This window comes from Miniopterus natalensis, chromosome 8 (genome assembly GCF_054644295.1).
Source record: "Miniopterus natalensis isolate mMinNat1 chromosome 8, mMinNat1.hap1, whole genome shotgun sequence".
Taxonomy (NCBI): Eukaryota; Metazoa; Chordata; class Mammalia; order Chiroptera; family Miniopteridae; genus Miniopterus; species Miniopterus natalensis.
In genome coordinates, this window is record NC_142088.1 from 21,638,289 (window position 1) to 21,662,348 (window position 24,060).

A 24,060-nucleotide genomic window follows, 5' to 3' on the forward strand; every position below is an offset into this window, starting at 1 on the left:
ACATATATCCACCATTATAGTATCATACTGTTAGAATAATTTCCCACAAAAATTCTTTGTGCTCCACCTGTTCATCCCTCCCTCTCCCCGACCCCCAACAACCGCTAATCTTTTTAGTTTATTCATAGTTTTGCCTTTTTCAGAATGTCATATAGTTAGAATCATATAATGTATAGCCTTTCCAGATTGGCTTCTTTCACTTAGTAATATGCCTTTAAGTTTCTTCCATGTCTTTTCATGTCTTGATAGCTCATTTCTTTTTAGCATTAAATAACATTTCGTTATCTGGATGCAGTACAGTTTATCCATTCACCTACTGAAGGATATCTGGGTTGCTTACAACTTTTGGCATTTTATAAATAAGGCTGCTATAAACATCTGTGTGTAGGTTTTGGGGTGGAAGTAAGTTTTCTCATTTGAGTAGATATTGAGGATTGCTGGGTCACATCGTAAGAGCATGCCTAGTTTTATAAGAAACCACTAAACTGTCTTCTGAAGTGACTGTACCATTTTACATTCCCACCAGCAATGAATGAGAGTTCCTATTTGCCTACAACCCTCAGTAGCATTTGGTGTTTCCAGTATTTTGAAGCCTGGCCGTTCTCATAGGTGTGCAGTGGTAACTCATTGTTTTAATTTGCAGTTCCCTAATGACATATGATTTTGAGCATTTTTTTATAGTCTTATTTGCCATCTGTGTATCTTCTTTGGTGAATTGTCTGTTAAGGTGTTTTGCCCATTTTTAAAATGGGTTGTTCATTTTCTTGTTGGTTTTAAGAATTATTTCTATAGTTTAGATAGTAGTCCTTTATTAGATATGTCTGATAAATATTTTTTCCTAGTCTATAGCTTGTCTTCTCATTCTCTTGAATATGTTTTATCCTAAAAATGCTTTATGGCTTTGAGGACATTAATTTTTTTTAACTTCTGCATATTAATTATAAAAGAATTTGGCCTTGCAGAAGTTCATGTTTATGTCCAAATACACAAAGCATTGATTCTACATGCCCGTTTTTCCTCATCAGACTTTGAGATTTAAATTTACAGTAGTTTAGTTTTCTCATTTTATAACCTGTCTTAAAAAGAAAAAATATATAAGTTAAAATACACAGTCAACATAATTTATAATTATTTTATTGTTTATTTGCATAAAGGATGGATAGGATGGCCTAATCTTTTAATCAAATGAATATATCTATAATAGTGTAAGAATCAAGTCTTATCTTACTCCTCTCCATTGTTAAAATAAAGTTCTTTGTTCTCTGTCTAATTGGGTTTACAGATAGTATTTCCAGACCTCGGTTATTATGTTAATTCCCTGGCTCCTTTCATTGACGAGGATCAGATTTCTGACAAACAAGCCCACTGTCTTCCCTAACCACTGTTTTTTCCTCTGTTCCGCAGAGTAGTAAGTAAATACTAAGCTCCAAATGAGGGGAGACAGCCTAGAATGTGAGGTGGAAAGAGAAGCAGTTCAGAAACTGGAAAGCCAACAGAATTTAGAACAGTGAATAAATCTGTTAATGAATTGAGTTTTGGGAGGTTTTTTTGCCCTGAAAGTTTTAGGTTTTTAATGAAGAATATCACATGGATTGTGGTTTTTTAATCAGAATCCACAGCTGATAAAGTTTGGCTAATATGATTAGGCTTTTCTCTTGTTTTTTGTGATGTGTTTTTTTCTTTTTAAGTTTTATATTAAATAAAGGAGTCTACAAGCTGGCAGTTTATATTTTTCTTAGTTATTTTTCAGAGAAATCAAAGTTTAGAATTAGAAAGTAACCCTTTATAAGCAAAGGTTTACTTACATGACTTTTTTCAACTCGGGATTAATGCTACAGTGTACTATGGCCTATTGCTGGAAAGTGCAAGTAAGTACCTGTATTAGAGTACTATATGTTGTCTTAGGAAAAAATAGACAAATGGTTTAAGGGTAGTTGTAGTTCTTGATAATTTTATTACTACTTATCTACATTTTATAAAATAGAAGTTACTAGAAATTAAATATTTGGAAAATTATATTTGACTTTTAAAAAAAATTATCAATGAATTAATGGACACAAATTTGAGATTATTGACATGAGACATTGATTTTATTGTTTGGTTTTCCAAAGCAGAGTAAAACCTATAATATAACGCAGCCTCTTGTATTTGTATTGGTATATTAATAAGAATGTACATTTTTTATTAAGGAGTTATATATGGTTGCAAATAAATTGATACTGGGTTTTGTTTTGGTTTGGTTTGTGTGGTTTTTTTTGCTCTTTTTATGATGATGATACGTTGTCAGTGCAAGAGAACAGAACAGAACATTAGCATGCAAAAGATTGCCCATGCTTTAGAGGGGAGTATAAGTTCAGAGCTGGGATTGTGCAGGTGTAACAAATGGGCAGGCCCACAGATAACCTATATACACTCATGTTTCCCCCACCCCAGAATCCAAAATGCATCTGCTTCAGATGGACAGAATCAAACTCATTAATTTATTCCATCACAGATTTCTTTTTTTCTAGAATATGGAATCTAGTCTTATAAGAGATCTTCAAGTGTGCATCTTAAAAAAAGTTTCTTTATGATATGTGAGCTCTCACTTTGTGAACAGGGTTATTTTTAAAGTATACTTTATATAAGTGTGTCAAGTTATATTCTTGCTGAAATTCAATGCGAGCAACATCCTGAAGGATAAAAAGACTTCTAAAAACTTCTCATTATTTTAGCATTAGTTTATCTGAAGTGCTTTTGTTCACAGGAAGAACAAGCAGCAAAACTGAAAGCTGAGAAGATCAGAGTTGCTCTAGAGAAAATTAAAGAGGCACAAGTGAAAAAGGTGATATTTGGGCTTTTTCCTGGTCTGGGATTTTTTTTTTTAATCAGTTTTACAGATTTATAAATAATTGCCTTGTTTATATAATGTGTCTCTAAGAGGTTTTTTCTTCCTAATATATTTTTCACATGTATTTTTGTGGATAAAATGCATTTTAAAAGATATAACTTCCTGGTTTTAAGTTATGTAATAGAGTAAAACGAAATAATCTTATAACCTTACCTTTTATAATTTTAAGGAGGCTTTAAATTTGTTTAGATAGGTTATTTGATACCTAATTTTAGAGCATTTTTAACGTAATAGAGTTAAGTTTATTTTAATTTATATTTAATTAAGGGCATTACTGAGAAACATTATTCAATATTGGAGGAAGTTTCTAAAATGCCTGATTATTGGTTTATATTTAATTTTCTTTTTGCCTTTTATAGTTGGTTATTAGAGTCCACATGTCTGATGATAGTTCTAAAACAATGATGGTGGATGAGAGACAGACAGTGAGGCAAGTGCTGGATAACCTGATGGACAAATCCCACTGCGGTTACAGTTTAGACTGGTCACTGGTGGAAACCATCTCTGAGTTACAAATGGGTTAGTAATCTCATTGCTTCAATTACTTTTTAATTTCTATGTAATTCCAACAGTTTTCATGTTGATAAAAGCATCTCGAGACATATTTATTTATTTATTTTTCTATAATATAACCTTGCCTTTTTACATTATCTTTTTTTCTCCCAAGTATTTTGAACTTTCTTTGAATATGAGGTTTCTAGTTCAGTTTAGAGTTTCTTATAATTAGAACAAAGGTGTGTGTGTGTGTGTGTGTGTGTTTTAAGGTAATAAATACTATTTCCCTTCAAATAAGACCTGCATAGATCAACACATTTACTAAAGACGAGTTTATTTATTCACATTTGTATTGAAGTCTTTATATCTGCATTTGTCTTTCAGGGGACACATAAAAGCACAAATATCTTATTTTTAGCTAGGTATACTAAGTCTTAGTCTCCTAAGATTTGTAGTTTGATATGATGTTTTCTAATTTTAAACATCCTCATTTTTTATACCATCATTGATTCTTAAAATGTTTTCATTTTTGCCCTAGCTGGTTTGGCTCAGTGGCTAAAGTGTCAGCCCATGGACTGGAGGGTCCTGGGTTCGATTCCAGCCAAGGTCACGTATCTTGGTTGCAGACTTGATCCCTAACCCCAACCCAGCTGTGGCATCTGTGAGAGGCAGCCAGTCAATGTGTCTCTCTTACATTGATGTTTTTCTCTCTCTCCCTCTCTCCCTTCCACTCTTTCTGAAAAGCAATGAGAAAAATATCCTCAGGTGAGGATTAAAAAAAAGTTTTCTTTTTGTAATATTAGTTGTATGATCATAGAAACCTTGCAATAATTATCTTAGCATGTTTAATTTAATCAGTAATTAATTTTTAACTTACTATTTTATTTAAAATATGTATTTGCATTTCTCTTACTACTTATATCTTTAAATATTCACGGCAATTTCCAGAGAAATAAAGACTTAGTTATTAACCCTTTCAGAAAATATATACACAATTCCCAAAACTAAACTATAAGTTATTAAAACTTCATTAACATGAATAAAAATGTATTCTCTCCATAATACTCATCTATAACTCTTCCTAATGAATTAGAAAATTTGTTTGAGTTCATAAGATGTAGTAGCATCATGATACACAGAAAATGTTTGGATGCTAGTTTTGGAATATTTTCATGGCTGTAGGTTAGACTCACATTTTTAATATTTTTGTATTGCTTTTTATGTAATTGACTCTGATGTCTTAAGTAACAGTTATTTAATCATATATGCACAGTGCTTCAACTGTAGTATGAGGTGAACTCATAGATACGGAGATCAGACTGGTTGGTTGCTGAAGGGGTGGGGGATTGAGGGGCTAGCTGAGAAAGGTGAAGGGTTTAAATACAAATTGGTAGTCACAGAATAGTCACGGGGATGTGAAGCACAGCATAGTGAATATACTCAATAATATTGTAATGTGACACAAGAAAATGGGAAAATATCCCATGTTCATGGATTGGAAGAACCACCATAGTTAAAATGGCCATATTACTCAAAGCAATATACAGATTTAATGCAATCCCCATCAACATAGCAATGTCATTTTTTTAAAGAAATAGAACGAGAAATCATCAGATTTGTATGGAACCACAAAAGACCCTGAATAGCCAAAGCAATCATGAAGAAAAGAACGAAGCTGGAGATACCACACTACCTGACTCCAAATTATACTATAGAGCTACAGTAATCAAAACAGCATGGTATTGACAGACACACAGATCAGTGGAACAGAATAGAGAGCTCAGATATAAAACCATATGTATATGGGCAGATAATTTTTGACAAAGGAGCCAGAAACACACAACAGAGTAAAGAAAGTCTCTTCAATAAATGGTGCTGGGAAAACTGGAAAGCCACATGCAAAAGAGTGAAACTGGATTACAGTTTGTCCCCATGTACAAAAATGAACTCAAAATGGATCAAAGACTTAAATGTGAGACCTGAAACAACAAATTACATAGAAGAAAATGTAGGTACCAAACTTACAGACCTTGGTCGTAAAGAACATTTTATGAACTTGACCCCAAAGGCAAGGGAAGTAAAGGCAAAAATAAATGAATGGGAGTATATCAAACTAAAAAGCTGCTGCACAGCAAAAGAAACTGCCAACAAAACAGACAGCCAACTAGATGCGAGATATTTGCAAACAGTACCTCTGACAAAGGTTTAGTTTCCGAAATATATAAAGAACTCATAAAACTCAACACCAAACAAACAAACAACCCAATAAAAAAGTGGGCAGAGGACCTGAACAGACACTTCTCCCAAGAACACATACAAACAGCCAGTAGATACATGAAAAAATGTTTGACGTCACTAGCAGTTAGGAAAATGCAAATCAAAACTACAATGATGAGACACCACCCTCACACTTGATAGAATGGCTATTATCAGTTAGACAAGCAGTAACAACTGTTAGAGAGGTTGTGGAGAAAAGGGAATCCTCATTCACTGCTGGCGGGAACGTAGACTGGCACAGCCACTATCGCGATTCCTCAAAAAATTAAGAATAGAGCTACCATACGACCCAGGAATCCCTCTCATGGGTATATACCCAAAAAACTTGAAAACCTGTATTTGCAAAGATATATGCACCCCTATGTTCACTGCAGCATTATTCATGGTGGCCAAGACATGGAAACAACCTAAGTGTCCTGTAATAGAGGACTGGATAAAGAAGCTGTGGTACATGTACACGATGGAATACTACTTGGCCATGAGAACAGATGAAGTACTGCCATTCGTAACAACATGAATGGACCTGGAGAATATTATGCTAAGTGAAATAAGTCAGTCCGAAAAAGCTAAGAACCGTATGATTTCACTCATATGGGTTATAAAACTGAAACTGGTGGACACAAACAGCAGTGTGGTGGTTGCCAGAGGGGGCGGTGAAGAGGGTCTTAGTATATGGTGATGGGAGAAGATACGACTTTGGGTGGTGGGCACACAGAGCAATATACAGATCTTGTAATATAAGAAACCCACACTTGAAACCTATATGTTCATATTCACCATTGTCACCCCAATAAGTTTAATAAAGTGTTTTAATAATAGTAATATTGTGATGAGTGTGTATGGAGCCAGGTGGGTTTTTGAAATATTGGGGGAATCACTTTGTAAAATAAAAATAATAGTGAATGTTAACTGTAGTTGAAAAATAAAAATTTAAAAATATATATGTGGTCATTCAGTATTTGTTGAATGAATAAAAGAAAAGAAAACAAGACTACTAAGAGGTCAACATAAGATGGTGGAAACAAATTATGATAAATGTAAATTATTAATGACTATTAGAAAGGACAAATAAACAAAATGCAGCTGTTGCTGTTTACAAAAGACCTATTTAAAGATACATAAAGGTTGAAAGTAAAAGGAATGTGAAAAGATACAAACCAAAAGAAAGATAATTAACTGTGTTAATATCAGACAAAATAGACTTTAAGCAAAATGCATTACTAGAGATGAAGAGAACACACATACTCACTAGAAAGAGACCATAAAATGTATAAAGCAAAAGTTGATAGAACTACCACGAGAAACTCGCAAGTCAGCTTTCATGGTAGAACCTTTACACCTAAGAATCTTTTCAGTGATCAGTACAGTCAAGCAGACAAAAAAAAGATACAGGAGATTTGAAAAATAATTCCTTTGATCTACAACATACATTTAGAACACTAATTACAGGAAAATATACATTCTTTTCAAGCAGAAGTATAATATTTCTAAAAATTAATTCAAGCATGAGGCCAGAAGCAACTCTAAAGAAATTTCAAAAAATTAGTATCTAGAATAGGTTCTTTGAATATATGTTCAATCTAAAGGACATGTGCTTTGGTTCCTCATTTGGAAATTAAAATACATCTTTGTTTAAAATTAAAACCCATGGCTCAAAGAAGAAATTATATTGGAAAATTTGAAAATTAAAAGAATTGAATACTATTGTGAATACTTAATATCAGAATTTATGAAATGCAACTAACATGTTCTTTTTTAAGGATGGAATGGGAAAAGGCTGAAAGCTGAATACAGCCTAGAGTTTAGGAGACCTAGATTCTAGTCCTAATTCTTCCACGTAGCAGCTATGTGACCTTGCTGAAGTCACTTACCACTATTAGGGCATGTTCGCTTATTTGAAAACAGATGGAAAACCACATAACCTCTTAAGGGCCCAGGGCTGTAGTGTCAGTAAAGATTCTATGGTTCTGTTGTGAATTACTTTGCAAGGTTTCGTATCTTCGATGCAGTTCTGACGAATACTAACAAAATATTGGTATTTTATTTTGGGACAGAGAGAATTTTTGAAGACCATGAAAACTTGGTTGAAAATCTCCTTAACTGGACAAGAGATAGTCAAAACAAGCTTATATTTATGGAGCGTATAGAAAAAAATGCACTTTTCAAAAACCCACAGGTAAGACTCAATAACATAATATGAGGATTTTTAAGTCCTTATATTATTCTATTGCTGCTAAGTTAATAGAGTTAAAAGACTGGCAACCACCTGGGTGGAACACTGTGGTTGTAAAACCCCATGGGAGCATTCACTACTGCTAAGGTGGAGGGACTACTGGGCCTCAAAGAGGTTACCAGCCTGAAGAGCCAGATGGGTGAGCCCTTGGGGGGGCAGCAGAAGTAACTCCAGGGAGATTTCAGGTTTCTGCTCTCTCTAATCCAGAGTTTCTCATCTATCAAAGAAAAGTACTTACATATTTAAGTTTCTCTACTTCAGTCATTTATCCAGTTAACACATAATTTTGATTTTTTTTTTTAATCACAGTAACCTTGATTATAAAGTTCCACATTGTAATATACGTTACCTTGATCTATTTGTATCTTTTCTTATTTCAAAACAATGTTTGAGTTAATACTTCCTACTGCCCAAATATTTTATAAAAATCAGTAGGTGAGAGAAAACAACTTCACTGTAAATTGTAGTAATGAGGAAAAGTAGTAGCAGTGTTAAAGGTATTGAATAGTTATCCTTCAGGTGGCTTAATCATGACACATCTTTACTGGATATTTTAAGTAAAGAATACACATTTGGTAATACCAACAGATCTTTTTATAGGTGATTGTTGAAAAAATTTTCATAAAGCTAATAGTTAAATTTCATATTTTAGTTGAGTCACCCAAATGAGATTATGGTAGTCTCAGAGAATTTGGAATTTCTTCTTTAAAACCCAGAACATAGATTAAATTGTCTGCATATAGATCAGTTGAACCCAGCATATTTTAAGGAAATTTTCCTTCTTTGTTGTACTTAATAATTTGTAAGCCTTTCAGGTTCTGTAAACACAGCTTTCATTAGATATATCAAAACATAATACTGTTGCATGTAGATCACCTCACAATTTGGGGGAGAGCAATTTTATGGAGTAGTTCAAGATGAATGGATAAGGAGGGAGCCACCATTAACCACTTAATGATGGTGTTCATGCACAGCTTGCTTTTCAAAGAGAGTTCCTTCTCACTCTGCACAGGCAGAGCCTGGCACAGAGTTGCAGTATCTCTAGAAGAAATCATATATATACTCTTGTGCCAAGGGAATAACAGAATGTGTTTATCCTTTAACTTTCATTTATCCATTTTTCCAGAACTATCTTCTGGGGAAAAAGGAAACAGCTGAGATGGCAGATAGAAACAAAGAAGTGCTGTTGGAGGTATGACTCTTCACTCCCCCATTATAATATTAAAATATTAAGCACGTTATAATACTAAAATATTAAGCACCATTTTTTGAAGTCAGGTATGTCAATGCAGTATATTTACTTTTGCAGTTGTAACTAGAGAAGGCTAGATTCTTCTATAGCTTGATGGAGAGAGTTCAACTGGTACACTACAAGGGGCATGAGCTTTGGGGGCTGATGAGTGGGAGAAAAAAGGCTGGTCAATGAAGCATATGATTGTGCTGTTTTATCTGCTTACCCAGAGAGAAGTTTGAATATAATTAGCTGTTTACAAAATATTTCAAGCCTTAGTCTTACATTACTGAAATTTTAAAAGCATAATCAATTTTAAAATATATGCATCTCCTTATTTTGAAGAGTAATAAAAACAAATTCAAATATAATTGAATTTTTGGCTTTTGCTAATTTAAGAGAACTGAGATCAAAGAAGTTCATGTGTTTGAAAACCTGAATAAATGCTTACTTGCAACAAGGCAGTTAGGAAAATGAAGATCAGTATTCAGCTTTTCATATGATACTCACTACAATTAAGAAAAATCCTCTTTATAATTCCTCATTTTTCCGTACTTTGGGGAAAGAGAAATTAATTTAGTCTCCAAGTGTCCTATGTTTAGTGAGTATTTCTAAAATCCTTTTACCAAAATACACGATTGCTTTTTATTTTAAAATTAAGTTTTTATCTAAGTATAGACAGAATTCAGAATTTTGAGTTTGTTTACATTTCTTTCACTTTAGTGTTAAATATTTTAAAAATAAATGCCCTCTTTGTTTTAGAGTCATATAAATTGATAGTTTTTAAATTAAATGGTTTACTCATTCACTTAGTATGTTACTTTCTTTTAAAATGTATTCCTATTTAGCTTGAGAGCTAATCTAAATTTATTATTAATTTGGAAAAATATAAAGTTCAATGTTTATGTTAGCTCGACACTTTTATTAAATTTAGTATAAGTATGCTGTTTACAAATGCACTTAAGTGCTTTACATGCAACTCAGTTGACATTTCATCTTAGTTTCTTCAAAACAGTGTTAGGTAAAAGTTCAGAACTGTCATAACAGTTCTGAAATAAATCCATAGTATGTCTAGAATAGAAAGTTCTAATTGAGGTAAAATTAGTAGCATGGTTTTAATACAAAGCCATTTTGGTTTAATTACAGTGTCATACATTTCATAGGGGGTAAACACAACTTTGTTCTGAGAACCCAAAGATCATATGTCTTTCCAACTTATCTTCTTCTTTTAGGAATGTTTTTGTGGAAGTTCTGTAACTATACCAGAAATTGAAGGAGTCCTTTGGTTGAAAGATGATGGCAAGAAGTCCTGGAAAAAGCGTTATTTTCTCTTGCGAGCATCTGGTATTTACTATGTCCCTAAAGGAAAAGCAAAGGTATGTCCCTTCTGCTGGCTTTTGAGTTTCTTCATTATGCTCATTGATTTCAGCTTGTAGTGAGTGTGCTGACAGGGTGAATCAAGGCTCTGATTTGTTTCAACTTCTGTAGGACACACAGAACATCGCTTTGTTTACTTATCTGTTACGAAGAAGAAGAAACCTGAAAATGTTCCCTCTCTGGTCACTAGTTAGGCCCATCTCGGTTCTCTTGCCAAAGTTGAAACCATACTTTTATTTATTATTTTGGGGACTTCTACCAGAGTAGTTTTTGCTTGTTGTTTGGAGAGAATAGCTTTCTGGGATTATAGATGTTTCAGCCTTGCTTGGGTAATATGCTTCTTATGAGGGCCCCCTTGGTACCTATCACTTCTGTGCTTACAGGGGGACCAGCACTGTTTAAGCTCCTTACAGTATCACTTCCATTCTTTACTGCCATCCTAGAGGTATCTATTGTTGCCCCTATTTAACTAGTGAGGAAACCCCAACTTGAGAATCACTGTACTTGAAATATGCATGTACAAACAATGAACTACATTATTTTCTTGTTCTTTCCAGAGAGCTCTATTGTACTATATTGTATTTAATATACTATACCATATTTAAAGCTTCTTTAAAATGCCACCCTTTTCCAAGCAAGTCAGTGTTTATTGTAAACGGTAAGACAGTAAGTGACAGGGACAGCCTGTTTTGTTGTTTCATGGATTAAAAAAGAAACATTTATAGAGAACCTCACTGTCTTCACTTTTGCAAAATAGCAGTAATTTCTACTTGGTAAAGTTTTGATTTTCTACTAGAAACTGTTACCAGTAATGATATTTGCTTGCTTACACATCATTGTTAATTCACTCATTTGGGTGTTTTTTATCTTAGGTCTCCCGGGATCTCGTATGCTTTCTCCAGCTGGATCATGTCAATGTTTATTATGGACAGGACTATCGGAACAAATACAAAGCCCCTACAGACTATTGTCTAGTACTAAAGGTAAACATGTATCTCTTTTAAGGAATTTTAATTGATGTTAGAGTGTGTTATTGGACATTTTAGAATAGTTTGGATCTTCATCAAGTATATTGTTTTTGCTTTTTTCTATAGATTTTTAAAGGAATGATGAAGGATAGTGAATAGTGTGCTGTACCACAGGTGACCCTTAGCTAAGTAGCCCACATTAGATTGATGCTACTAAGACATGGATACTAGATTATAAGCTTTAAGTCATAATATATAAAATAGATTAGATTATAAATTTGAGGCTTTCATTTCATAACAGACTTATTTTAGGAAAACTTACACCAGAGCCAAACATGGGACATAGAAATTTTGGGTGGTTTAGTTTTTCTCCTGTACTTACTCAGTAGAACCATCAGAGGGCACTGTGGCCAAGGTCAAAGTGGACTGGCTCTCATCTAGTCCAGAAATAATTTTTGTCATCTCCCCCACAGCACACAGCTATAGCCCTGATAACCTGTGCATGTATTATGGCCTGACTAAGCTGTTTTTAGGGTTCCCCTCCCCTTATCTAAATTTTGAGCTTCTCACACCAATTATACCTGTACTTTGAGAACTGACATTTTTAGTGAAATTTTAGTGATCTGTTGGGACACAGATAAAAACAACTTTTAAAAATCCAGGATAATTATGGAGATGATTATGTCTTTGTCATTGGCTCCATCTTAATAACCCCTTGGTAGCTACTTCGGTCTACATGTTCATTTGAGTTTGCTTTTCTGAGAATTGTCAGTTGGGTTTGGGGAGATGGTATTTGTTTAGGGTTTTGGAGTAGTTTTTATTGCTTTGATAAAATTAGGCGTATTGTAATGGTAAACCTTTTTTAGGTATTCCTCTCTTGGAGAGTACTGCTGTATCTTTTAGGTTACAGCAGCAAATAGTTTTTTAAAAGTCAATAGAAAGTAGCTTAATACAGTAACTTTCAAAATGAGGTCCAAGGTCCCTGGGAGTCCCTGAGGACCTGTCAAGGGGTCCCTGATTTCAGAATTACTCTTCTAACAATGCTAAGGTGTTACTTGCCTTTTACACTCACATTCTCTCACAGATGTATAATGACATTTTCAAAGAAGTTACATGACATGATGATATTTTTGCTCTCTTGGGTAGTGGAATGTGTATTTGTATATTCTTGTATTTTAATTTTTTCTAAGCTTTAATTTCTTATAAAGTAAGTGTCAATAAACATAACCCGTATAAATAAAAGTTATTTGGGGATCTCATTACATGAGGACAGTAAGAGTTGGTTATTTTAATGACTCAGATTGTCAGTGAGAACCCAAATTCTTTCCATCTTTCCGTTTCATCTTTTGCTTGTCAGTTTATTCTCAGGCTGGCTTGCCTCACAGTCACAGATGGCCACTGCAGTTCTGGGCATCACATGGTGACCTAGAAAATCCATCTGTTGATGGATACTTAGGTTGTTTCCATATCTTGGCTATTGTAAATAATACTACAGTGAACATAGGAGTGCATATATCTTTTCAAATTAGTGCTTTCATGTTCTTTGGATAGATATCCAGCAGAGGAATTGCTGGATCCTATGGTACTTGTATTCCTAATTTTTTGAGGAACCTCCATACTGTTTTCCATAGTGACTGCGCATATACAATCCCACCAACAGTATATAAAGATTCCCTTTCTCCACATCCTCACCAGCACTTGTTATTTATTGCAGTATTTTAATTCCTTTTGCAGCTTATAAAATTCTTAGGTTAAGAATATTTTTGTTCTAAGTGTTGTTTTTTTCTTTGAGGTTTAGAGGGATCAAAAGTGTTTGAGTAGGTGGAGTGTTACATATATATTTTTTAACTTCTTGCATGTTAGTTTTGAGGGAACTAATTTTCAAACCTATATGTTTTCAAAGTAATAGATGCTTAATATACCTTCAGTGGTTTTCCTTTCGCCCTTGGACTGTGATTTTAGAGCATCACCTTCAGTTACAGAGTTTTAGAAATTATCCGCCTCAATCTATCTGTTAATTTGGCATAAACAGAAAAATAACCAAATAGCACCGTAGTAATCCAGAATTTTTCACAGTATTCTAAATGTTTTTATTCTCAGAATTTTTACCTTTTATTTGAATTATTGAAATAATTCAAACTTTCCAGATCAACATTGTTTTAGAAATGAAATAATGACCTTTCTTTCGCTATAGCTATTCATTTGTTTTGGGGAGCAATTTCATTATATGTTCTCTTTGGAGTGTTTAAGAATTTAAATGCAAAGCTTCTGATTTTTAGCAAAGAATGTCTCCTCCATACTTGCTCTTAGCTCGTGTGTGATTTTAAAAGTGGTGGAATAATATTTGGGGAAAAGAGAAGCAAGTTTGGAAGATGATTTTACCACTTATATGACGGTAGTAAGACATAATATTTAATAGCATGGACCCTGAAACAAGATCGCATGGTTTCAAATCCTGGCTCTTTCACTTGTTGGCAAATAACTTTGATTGTGGTCTTAACCCCTCTGTGCCTCCAATTCCTTCTTAGATTGTGGAGGTAATAATATGTAACTCATAGGGTTTTCATGAGGATTGAATGAGCTAATATATGTGAAATATTTAACATACTGTGGTGCATACTGTGTACTCAATAAATGCCACTTTTAATAAAATAATAGTATATTAGTAGAACAGGCATTTTCCTAAGATACTGGCACAGAACCTGAATGACCGTAATGAAGGCTATAGAATGAATTCCTTTATGTGGGAGGTTGAAAGAGAATTTTTGAGGTCCTAAAATGAATTTAAAACTAGTGGAAATCTGCAAATACTCAAATAATCATGTCATAATACTCTTCAGGGTGTTATTTTGATTCTCAAAGAGGTGGGGAGAGAAGGATACGGATCATTTCTCTTTGATTTTCTCTGACCTTGTATTGATAAAAACACGCCCTTTGTGTAGGAGCACACACTCTCTCAGGTAGGGCCACTGCTGCAATTGAACACCCATGGTGGTAGCCCTACTGTCAGGAAATGGAGGAATCAGTCAAGAATGGTTTGTAAGCCACTGTAAAGGGAGGGGTGGGGATGAAGGCTCAGAGCCATCCTGTAGCCCCTTGTTCAAATGTCTGAACCCGGCTCAGTGGGCAGTGTCTCAGGGAAGCAGGAGATGGATAACAGCTCTTCTAGCCCTAGTTGGCAACACTAAAGAAAGTTCTTTTTCATCCATCTCATTTTATCTTCTGCACAGACTGTGGCCTCTTCTGTTTTGTTAACACTGCATCCCAACATCTACTTGAAGCATCTGGCAGATAGTCCTAGCTCAATAAAAATTTATTGAATGAATGAATGAATGAAAATTCCCATTCCTTCTCTTATAGAAAAGTACATACTTCTCTACCTTCCTTCCTTTACCCTTCCAAGATTGCTATGGTGGTTTATTATAATGTGATTTAATGAGGACAAGGGCATGTATTCCAAGAGAAGGCTGTGGAGCCTATATTATCAGGAGAAAAAACTGTTTTGTTTTACTGACCTCTTATTGTTGAGGGGTTATGGTTAAAACTGTAGCTTTCAATAACTAAATTGGTTTTGTTATTAAATGTTTTATCATAGGAGCTGAGCTCTGTAAAGCAATGTATAGAATAGAATAAATGAATTTACATTTCTCTCATTATAGACTAGAGAGATCGGTCTTTAACAATGCAAATACAAAAACATATAATGGTGGCCACCTATTCCTGCTGCATTGAGAACTTACTCAGATTGCTTATTTTATTGATTTCTTGGGTTTCCACAACAAACAAATATGGTTGGATAATTTTTAAAGGCCCTTATAATTGAACATAATTTAAATACTTCAGGTAAAATATAGCCATTTTTTAAATGTTTCAGAATAACTAAAAAGAGAAGTAGTAATTAACAGTTATAACATCCAAAACCAAGTGTGATTTAGAGTTTTTCTTCCCAGGGAACTAGTGGTTGTGGACCATTGGAGCTAAAATATCTTAAGTCTGTTCTAGCACTACATTTTGTAGTCAAGGTCAGGTCAGTCACTTCCCAGTCAACCCTCAACTGAAAAGTACAGTAGGTTGTGAAAACAATCTGATGAGGCAGTTGAAAAGCTGCTCATAACCTGGAAAGCATGTGCTGCAGGTAGAGGGGCCTGCAGAGCAGCGCTCAGTTCTCTGGGCACCGCTGCAACAGGTGGGAGCGCCCAGTCACGTCCCAGGTGCTATGCCCTATGCGTGGTCCACCCTGCCCAGTTGTTCGCCTCCAGAGACACTGGAAGCTTCCCCAAAGACTCGTTTGGAGTCTTTTGAACCCCTTTCTGTGGGTTCAGTGTAAAATCAAGCTTTTTTTCTTTTTTCATAGTCTCAGAGATTAAGAATGCTACTGACTTTGTTACCCCTGATGGACTTTGTTTCTTTGAAAGGTAGAAAGGGTATGTGGGAATTTCCCATAATGTGAAGATATTTTTTAACTTGGATACCTTGACCTAAAACTCAACACAAGTTTCTCATTTATTTTGTAGCTATATTTATGGGCCATTTTATTTATGGGCCTTATGGCCTTATGTGAGGTATGAATTATTTGGCTATTAGCCTGATGGCCTATAACTTGTCAGGATATATTTTAGCTTTGTTAAAGTTTATTTTTCTTTAGTTCTCCAGCAGACTTAGTTGGACTTTGTCTTTAATCTTGCAGCACCCACAAATCCAAAAGAAATCTCAGTACATCAAATACCTTTGTTGTGATGATGTGAGAACCCTACACCAGTGGGTCAATGGTATTCGCATTGCAAAGGTAAGTTTTCTTTGGGTTTGATGACAGAATAACGAAGTATTTAATTATATGGTTTTGATTGTCATGACAGTTATTCTGGTTGTTTCATGTTCATGATTTTGCCAATGTCTAGTTTTCTCAGGCCTTATGTTTTAAGTGTCTTTTTTTCTTTGGTGATAGGCATAAACTTTTAACAGTTGGTATCTGTGGAATAATGCTTCTAGTAAAAGCTTGTGTAGCATCAGAGTGATTTATTTTGGCTTTGGAGCATGTGTTATGTGATCCTTATATAGCAGAGGTTAGCCTAAACAAAAGAAATTTTTTTAAAATGAAATTGTCTTGGGGTGGGGGAAGGGATGGATGAATAAGCAGAGAGCAGGATTTTTAGGGCAGTGAAATATTCACATGCTGTATGAAACTATCATAATGGATACATGTCATTATTCACATGTCCAGATTCATAGGATGCACAACAACAAGAGTAAACCTAAGATAAAATGGACTTAGAGTGATTATGTGTTAATGTTGGTTCATTGATTGTAGCAAAGGTACCATTCTGGTAGGGGATGTTGGTAATGGGGAGGCTGTGCATGTTTAGAGGCTGGGAGTGTATGGGAAATCTCTGGACCTTCCTCTGTTTTGCTGTGAACCTAAAACTGCTTTATAAAAAAGTAAGTCTTAAAAAAATATTTTAAATGGCATCTTAAAGATGATTATACATAATGAAGGAATATTTATGCCTACTAAGTAACTGGAAATAACATTTATTTTAGCTATAAAATCGAAGTTGCTTGAGGGATAACTGAAAAAAAATCTTTATATTGATAATGAATACAGTCAGGTGTTAACTTTTTGCTGCCTTTGTAAAAATGAGGAAAAACAAGAGTAGATTATAATTTACTGGTATTAAAAGTATATTTGAAGGATTATAGGTATTAATTTTAATACACAATTATGAAGCAGTAAAGAGAAATGTATCCCCCTTTCCTACCCACCCATCTGTGTCATGCCCTGTGAAGTTCAGATGTTCTCACTGCCTTCTGTTTAGTATGGGAAGCAGCTCTACATGAACTATCAGGACGCCTTGAAGAGGGCAGAGTCTGCCTGTGACTGGACCTCCCTATCCAGCTCCAGCATTAAGTCAGGATCTAGTTCTTCCAGCATCCCAGGTAAGTATGACATGCTCAAAGCACTGTTTACTAGCAATATGGAGGTGCTCTGTAGAGTGCTAGTAGACCTGGTTACTTCAGCATGATTCTTAAAAGCCAGAGCCACACCTAATTTCTAAATTATAATAAATATGTAGATGAGCTTTTTTTATTGCTAGAGGGGACAGTATCTTGGGCAATCTAATAATGTCCATATCTCACAGAGCAATTGGATAGGACTAGCTATAATATTTGAGTCTCTACCAGATGTCAGGCATTGAGCAAGGTGCTTCTGTATGGTTGTCTTACCTGACTCCAGTGAAGTAATCTTCCCAGTTCCTTCTCCCTGGGAGTCATTCAGACTACACTGTGTCCTCAGCCATCCCCAGCTCCCTTGAAGACTTGTCCTCATGCCTTGCCAGGAGGCCAGGCTAATAGTATGGCTGCTGCCTTGTGGTGCCAATACCTGAATCCTTAGGAAACACACTTCTCACTTGGGGGTCAAATTCTAAGTACTGTTCATTGCTGGTAAAAAGGATGTGATCATCACGTATAGATCTAAGTTCCCAAGTGAGAACTCTCCAGGATGGCTGGAGCAGGGGCATATAAGAAGATGGAATCGCGATGTAATGAAGATACACTTGGGAAAAAAAATTCACTACTCTATTGATGGTTCATTAATTTTCTCATTTGCTAGGAGTTCTTCCAAGACAGATTGTCAGGATAGCAATAGTGTAATATGAACCTTTTATTGTAATTATCAGTCTCTCATGGTGAACTGTTGTAAAAGAATCAAGATTTCCTATTAGCCCCCAAGGTAAGGGAAGTTTCGAAGTGGAAAATACAGGCTGTGCTTTATATGAGATGAGTAAAAGTAACTTGTTGCTCCTCTATAAAATACCTGATCTTGTGTAAAAGATCTTTCTGAACGTACATATTCATACTGTGAGAATACTGACTTAAGTAATCCTATTTTTTTTTAAAAATCTGTTTTAAACAGAGTCTCAGTCAAATCACTCGACTCAGTCTGATAGTGGAGTATCTGACACCCAGCCAGCCGGACATGTCCGCTCCCAAAGCATAGTGAGCTCCATCTTCTCCGAAGCCTGGAAACGAGGCACTCAGTTGGAAGAGTCTGGCAAGGTAACCATTTGTGTTCATCAACAGGAAAACCTGTGGTGCTCCATGGGCTTAGCTTGCTGCTCTCTTTTATTCCTTTATTAGGAACCTTTCTTGGCTTTATATTTGTATTCTTTCTTTGATTTCTCCTCAGAAATGAATATTTGTGAATGGGCTCTAGTGACCTAAGAGCTCAAAAAACAAACCAACAAAAACCCTGGCAGTGTAACTCTTTTTCAGTGGCTCACATTTTTAAGAAATAACAGTTTCCTTCCTTCGTCCTTAATCAGTATGGATAGAGCAGCACCATGTAGTGCCAGTGCCCTAATTTTGTTCCAGACAAGCTGCTAATGGTTGATTATTTCTTTATTTGTTATTAATGGAACTTATTCGGGCTCATTCTTTTATCTTCTTTTCTTTTATTCTTTTTGGCATTTCTCTGCCCATTGATGAATTTTCTCAAATTATTGTGTATGTGGAAGGCTATATTCAAATTAACCCCCTAAAGTTTTGGATCCCTGAGCCTTGTGTAGTAGCTTGTTCAGGGACACTGAGGGGCGAATATAGTTATTGCAAGACTGTGTAGGAAAATGGGAGGTTCTTTAGACAGTTGAGAGCCACCATGTCAGATTGGCTCTGGAGCTATGGGCGAGGGTGTGTCCTGGCCGCATTCGCATTAGCCCTCAGTAGGCAGGAGTTCACACCATCACTGAGGACCCAGTGGCACACCTGGCCTGGCCTCATCATTTTGTTTTTACCCAATAATCATTTTGACTTTTTCGTTCTTTGTTCTGAATCACTTACACAAGTACATTTACCAGTGAGAATTAAATGGTTATTTTCCTACACTTTATTCCTTAATTTGAATATCTAGTTAACCCGCCCTCGGGAGGGTGGAGGAGGCATTAGTAACCCAATGTGGAGGTCTCTTATAAGTAAATATTTGAGAATTAGTTCTAGTGACCTAAATTCTCAAAACACTGATAGTTTAACTCCTTATCAGAGGCTGAAACTTTAAGAAATCGTCCTCTCTCTTCTCCCACTTAATTTGGATGGAGCAACCCCCCTTTCTGGTGCTAATAATTCAATGTATGTAGTAAAGAAGCAGGTTTACACAAGTCAGGCATCTGAAGAAAAGTCTTTATCTTACTAAATTTTTAATGGTGTTATCTATTTGCATTTTAAATGAAAGGCCAAGGAAAACAAAGGTTCGCACGCCCTGTGATTAAGCTGTGTAGTCTTATTGCAGTTTACGAAGAAGTGTGAACCTTGCTGTGCAGCAGTGTGAGGTGTTTGAGTCTTGATCCCCTTGTGTTTCTTCTGTTACCTCAGTCTCAGGTGCCAAATGAAAAGGCCAGCACAGCTAAGGTCTACACCCCTGCAGCAGCCAAGACAGGGTCAAGTTAAGGTCAGGGGATGCTCTTTGGAAACATGTTAACCTGGGTGACTCCTGTAACCAAGTCTTGCAGACTAATGCTTTTACTTTGATGTGCAGTTTTTTTAAAATGTTTTTTTTAATTGATTTGAGAGAGAGGGGGAGAGGGATAGAAGCATCGATAAGAGACAGACACTGATCGGCTGCCTCCTGCATGCCCCCTACTGGGGATCTAGCCCAAAACCCGGGCATGTGCCCTGACCAGGAATCGAACTGGGGACCTCTTGGTTCATGGTTCAGCGCTCAACCACTGAGCCACACGGGCCGGGCCGATTTTCAGTTTTTAAAGAAACATTCAAGTGTCCTGATGAGCATTAGAATGCAGCCCTGTAATGAGCCTTCTAGTTCACTAACCTAAGCATTCTCTGTGCTAATTAGATACCATTCATAATTGAAAAGAAATGGTTTATCTTGGATGCTCCTAGGATGTTCAAAGAGCCTAAAAGATATACCCAAAGTTATTAACAAGGGTCCTTCCTCTGCTCTTTTCAAATGTACTTGAACCACATTCATGCCTGAGTAGTCCCTGAAATAAGTGGCCTGATGTGGTAATTTGGGCAATGCCAAAGGTGCTTGATGGGCTGGCCAGCAGATTGTTGGCAGATTCTAGCTCCCCTTTCTTGATATATTTCCTCTACTCTAGCCTTCCAAAGTATCCTTTCATTTTCTTCTGGCTTTTTCTGTATGATCTTTTTTGTTACGATCTTTTGCTGTAATGTTTATGAAGCATTTCTTTATGTATTTTCCAGTAAAACAAATGTAAAGAATCCCCTTCTTTACCTGTATTGCTGGACTTCTGTGCATGTTGGATGCAAGTGTCTCACGTGAACACGTGTGTGTCAAGCTCATTCATTCCTGTGTGACTGTGCACGCCTGCTGAACATTCTCATACTCTGAGTGTCAGCTTTTAGCATCAGAAAGCTGTCCTCCTTCCTCAGGAGGCCCTCCAGCAGCACTCCTAAACCCAGCTATGGCATCTGCTTGATGTAGATGAGTCATGGACTGAAAGGTGAACTCGAGCCATCATATCACCCCTTGCCAGAGTTCGGGCAGGGCCCAGTGCCCAGAGCCCTCCTGTGGAGGGCTCCCATTCAAACAGCATTTGCAACAGGACATTGTTCCTAGATTGTTAGACAGTCTACCTATTTGAAAATATTGTTGGATAAACGGATTTCCCCTCTGCTCTCACTGCCCAGGAAGTCAGATTTTAGCCTTCCTGCCTTGCTCATCTGTATGCTCACAGCTGCTGCACCCTTTCATGCATGTCCCTGCATCCTTGCTTTTTACTTTTACCCATTCACAGCTGACCTCTGTAACTGTTTTTGTTGTGTTTTCTCTCACCCCTCTTTTATACTCTTTTTAGGCCAGAATGGAGTCTATGAATCGATCCTACACTTCACTTATGCCCCCTTTATCCCCACAGCCTAAACTAGTCAGCCCCTACACTGCCTCCCAGCCTTCTCCGCCTCTACCGCCCCCCCCTCCGCCCCCGCCCCCGCCCCCGCCACCTCCTCCCCCACCCCCCCCCTCCTCTGCCCAGCCAGTCTGCACCTTCTGGGGGCTCCGCAGCCACCGTGTTTGTCAAGTACAGCACAATAACCAGGCTACAGAATGCCTCTCAGCATTCAGGACCCCTCTTTAAGGCTCCGCCATCCTCAGTGATGCAGCCTTTGGCCTCCACCTCACAGCCAGCAAAGCCTCAGATCCCAGTGCCCCCCAATGGAGTTGTGCCCCCACCGCCTCCCCCTCCCCCTCCCCCCACCCCTGGCTCAGCTATGGCGCAGCTAAAACCTGCACCTTGCGCCCAGTCCCTTCCACAGTTCAGCCCCCCGCCTCCTCCCCTGAAGATCCATCACGTTCAGCATGTTATTCAAGCAGCTCCTCCAGCCCCCCCACCCCTGCCCCCTGCCCCCCCTCAGGCCCCTCCTAAGCCTCTTGTGACCGTGCCACCAGCCGGCACCAAGACTGTGCCCCCGGTGGCAACACAGGCTGTGCCACCTACACCTGTTCCTCCAGTCCCCCCAGCGAAAAAGCAGCCTGCTGCTCCCCACGCCCCGCCCCCCGCAGCCGCCGCCCCCGGCGCGGGCCCCCCGCCGACGTTACCGAAGCATCAGAGCTTCGGGGTGAAGCCGCCGGCCTCCCCGCTGTCCCCCGGGCCCTCGGTGGTGAAGCAGATAGCCAGCCAGTTCCCCCCGCCTCCAGCCCCTGCTCCCGGGGAGCCGCAGCCCGTAAAGCAGGTCTCGGCACACGCGGCCCCACAGTCCCCGCCTGCTGTGAAAGCGAAACCCAAGTGGCAGCCCAGCGCCGTCCCCGTGGCGTCGCCCGACTTCCCGCCGCCGCCTCCCGAGAGCAGCCTGGCGTTTCCGCCGCCGCCGCCGCCGCCGCCCCCTCCGGCCCCGCCCACGGCTGCCCCTGCCCCGGACAGAAGCGGGTCTCCCGGCAAAAAGACCGGTAAGACGTCCAGCCCGGGGGCGAAGAAACCGCCCCCGACGCCCCAGCGGAACTCCAGCATTAAGGCCAGCGCTTGTGCAGAGCAGCCTGAGCCTAAGAGGCCCTCGGTGGACAGTCTGGTCAGCAAGTTCGCGTCACCAGCGGAACCCTCCGGGTCTCCCAACAAGGACACCCCACCACCTCCTGCAGCGCCCCCCAAGCCTGGAAAGCTCCATCTTTCCGGAGTTGGCCTCCCCGGAGTCCAGCCGGGGGCCGTGGCGGCCAAGGCGGCGGTCCTGAGCGGGCGCGGCAAGGACGCCGCGGTGGAATTCCCGTCCCCGCCGTCCGACTCGGACTTCCCACCCCCTCCGCCCGAGGTAGAGCTTCCTCCGCCCCCCATCGAGATTCCAGCCGCCTTCCTGGGAAACGTTTCGCCAAAAGTGGCCGTCGTCAGCCCACAGCCACAGCCGTGGTCCAAGGCGTCCGCGAAGAAGGCCCCTCCGCCCACGCGCCCCAAGCGGAGCGACAGCACCCGCCTCACGCTCGCCGAGGCCCCCGAGCCGCCCGCCGCCGCCCCGGTCGTGCCGCAAGTGCCCACCTCCCCCAAGTCCAGCCTTAGCGTCCAGCCCGGGTTCCTGGCTGACCTCAACAGGACCCTGCAGCGGAAGTCCATCACCCGGCACGGCTCGCTCTCCTCCTCCCGCGTGTCCAGGGCCGAGCCCACAGCCACCATGGACGACATGGCGCTGCCCCCGCCGCCGCCCGAGCTGCTGTCGGATCAGCGGAAGGCCGGGTACGGAGGCAGCCACATATCAGGCTATGCAACCTTGCGGAGAGGGCCCCCTCCCGCGCCCCCCAAGAGAGACCAGAACACCAAGCTCTCCAGAGACTGGTAGCTACGTAGGACTTACTCTCACGGTCCCTGTAATCAGTTCTACACTCACTCACCTGGCCATCGGGGCATTCGGGTGTTCAGAGCCTTCTGGTGTGTTATTCAGGTAGTGTCCAGCCGTGCGCGTGCGTGTGTACACATAGCTATGCCTAGTGTGTGTGCGTGTGTGTGCGTGTGTGTAGCTGGGAGTGATCCTATTTATTCCTTTTCTCTCCTAATGGATTTTCTCTAAATGGATTTTGTGTTTTTGGGGCAGAAGAGGCATGGAAGTGGATGCGTGTCCTGTCCCTTATGATTTCTATTGTGTGTCATGTGGATTGGACCAAAAAAAAAATTCTGATGACTTCTTTAGAAGGTGTAAGTCCACGTGCGGCTACCTGTGCATGTTGTGTATGATATATTAGGTAGATGTATAATGTGCTGTTTCTCAGTTTGAGAAGACAACCACAATGTTTGGTGTATCTATAGGGCTTTTGTGTTTTTTTCCCCAGTTGGCTCAAGTTAGAACTGCTTGATTGACACTTCATTACTAAACATAAAGGGGCACTTTAATCAGGAAAGTCTCTCAGCTTCAAAGAACGGGTCAGTAGTGCAGTTTGGGGAGACTTCAGGCACTGTCCGCACACAGTTGTGCACAGGAAGCACGTACGTGGCGTAACTAAACCATTCTGGTTGCGTACCGCTGCAGTGATCTGCCTGAATCTAGGTGTGTTCTTTCACAGGTAAGCTCTTTGCCTACAGTACGTGGATAATGTAGTACTAGGATCGTGGACAGTTCTTTTTATACTGCTGGAACCTTT

General features: G+C 38.9%; 1 protein-coding gene and 1 pseudogene across 1 annotated transcript in view; both read left to right on the forward strand.

Moving 5' to 3' along the window:
• The window catches only part of LOC107533966 (ras-associated and pleckstrin homology domains-containing protein 1-like), a 67,994-nt gene extending 48,069 nt beyond the window's left edge, over positions 1-19,925 (forward strand). The window contains exons 7-16 of the mRNA XM_087819631.1: positions 2,747-2,824; positions 3,250-3,409; positions 7,717-7,838; positions 9,022-9,087; positions 10,359-10,502; positions 11,376-11,486; positions 16,159-16,257; positions 17,285-17,405; positions 18,385-18,527; positions 19,836-19,925. Of these exons, the coding sequence (XP_087675757.1) occupies positions 2,747-2,824; positions 3,250-3,409; positions 7,717-7,838; positions 9,022-9,087; positions 10,359-10,502; positions 11,376-11,486; positions 16,159-16,257; positions 17,285-17,405; positions 18,385-18,527; positions 19,836-19,910 (1,119 nt within the window). The 3' untranslated portion in view covers positions 19,911-19,925. The remainder of the gene's footprint in view (positions 1-2,746; positions 2,825-3,249; positions 3,410-7,716; positions 7,839-9,021; positions 9,088-10,358; positions 10,503-11,375; positions 11,487-16,158; positions 16,258-17,284; positions 17,406-18,384; positions 18,528-19,835) is intronic.
• A 1,674-nt stretch (positions 19,926-21,599) lies between these two features.
• On the forward strand, positions 21,600-23,264 carry LOC107533930 (ras-associated and pleckstrin homology domains-containing protein 1 pseudogene; annotated as a pseudogene).
• The last annotated feature ends 796 nt before the right edge of the window (positions 23,265-24,060 follow it).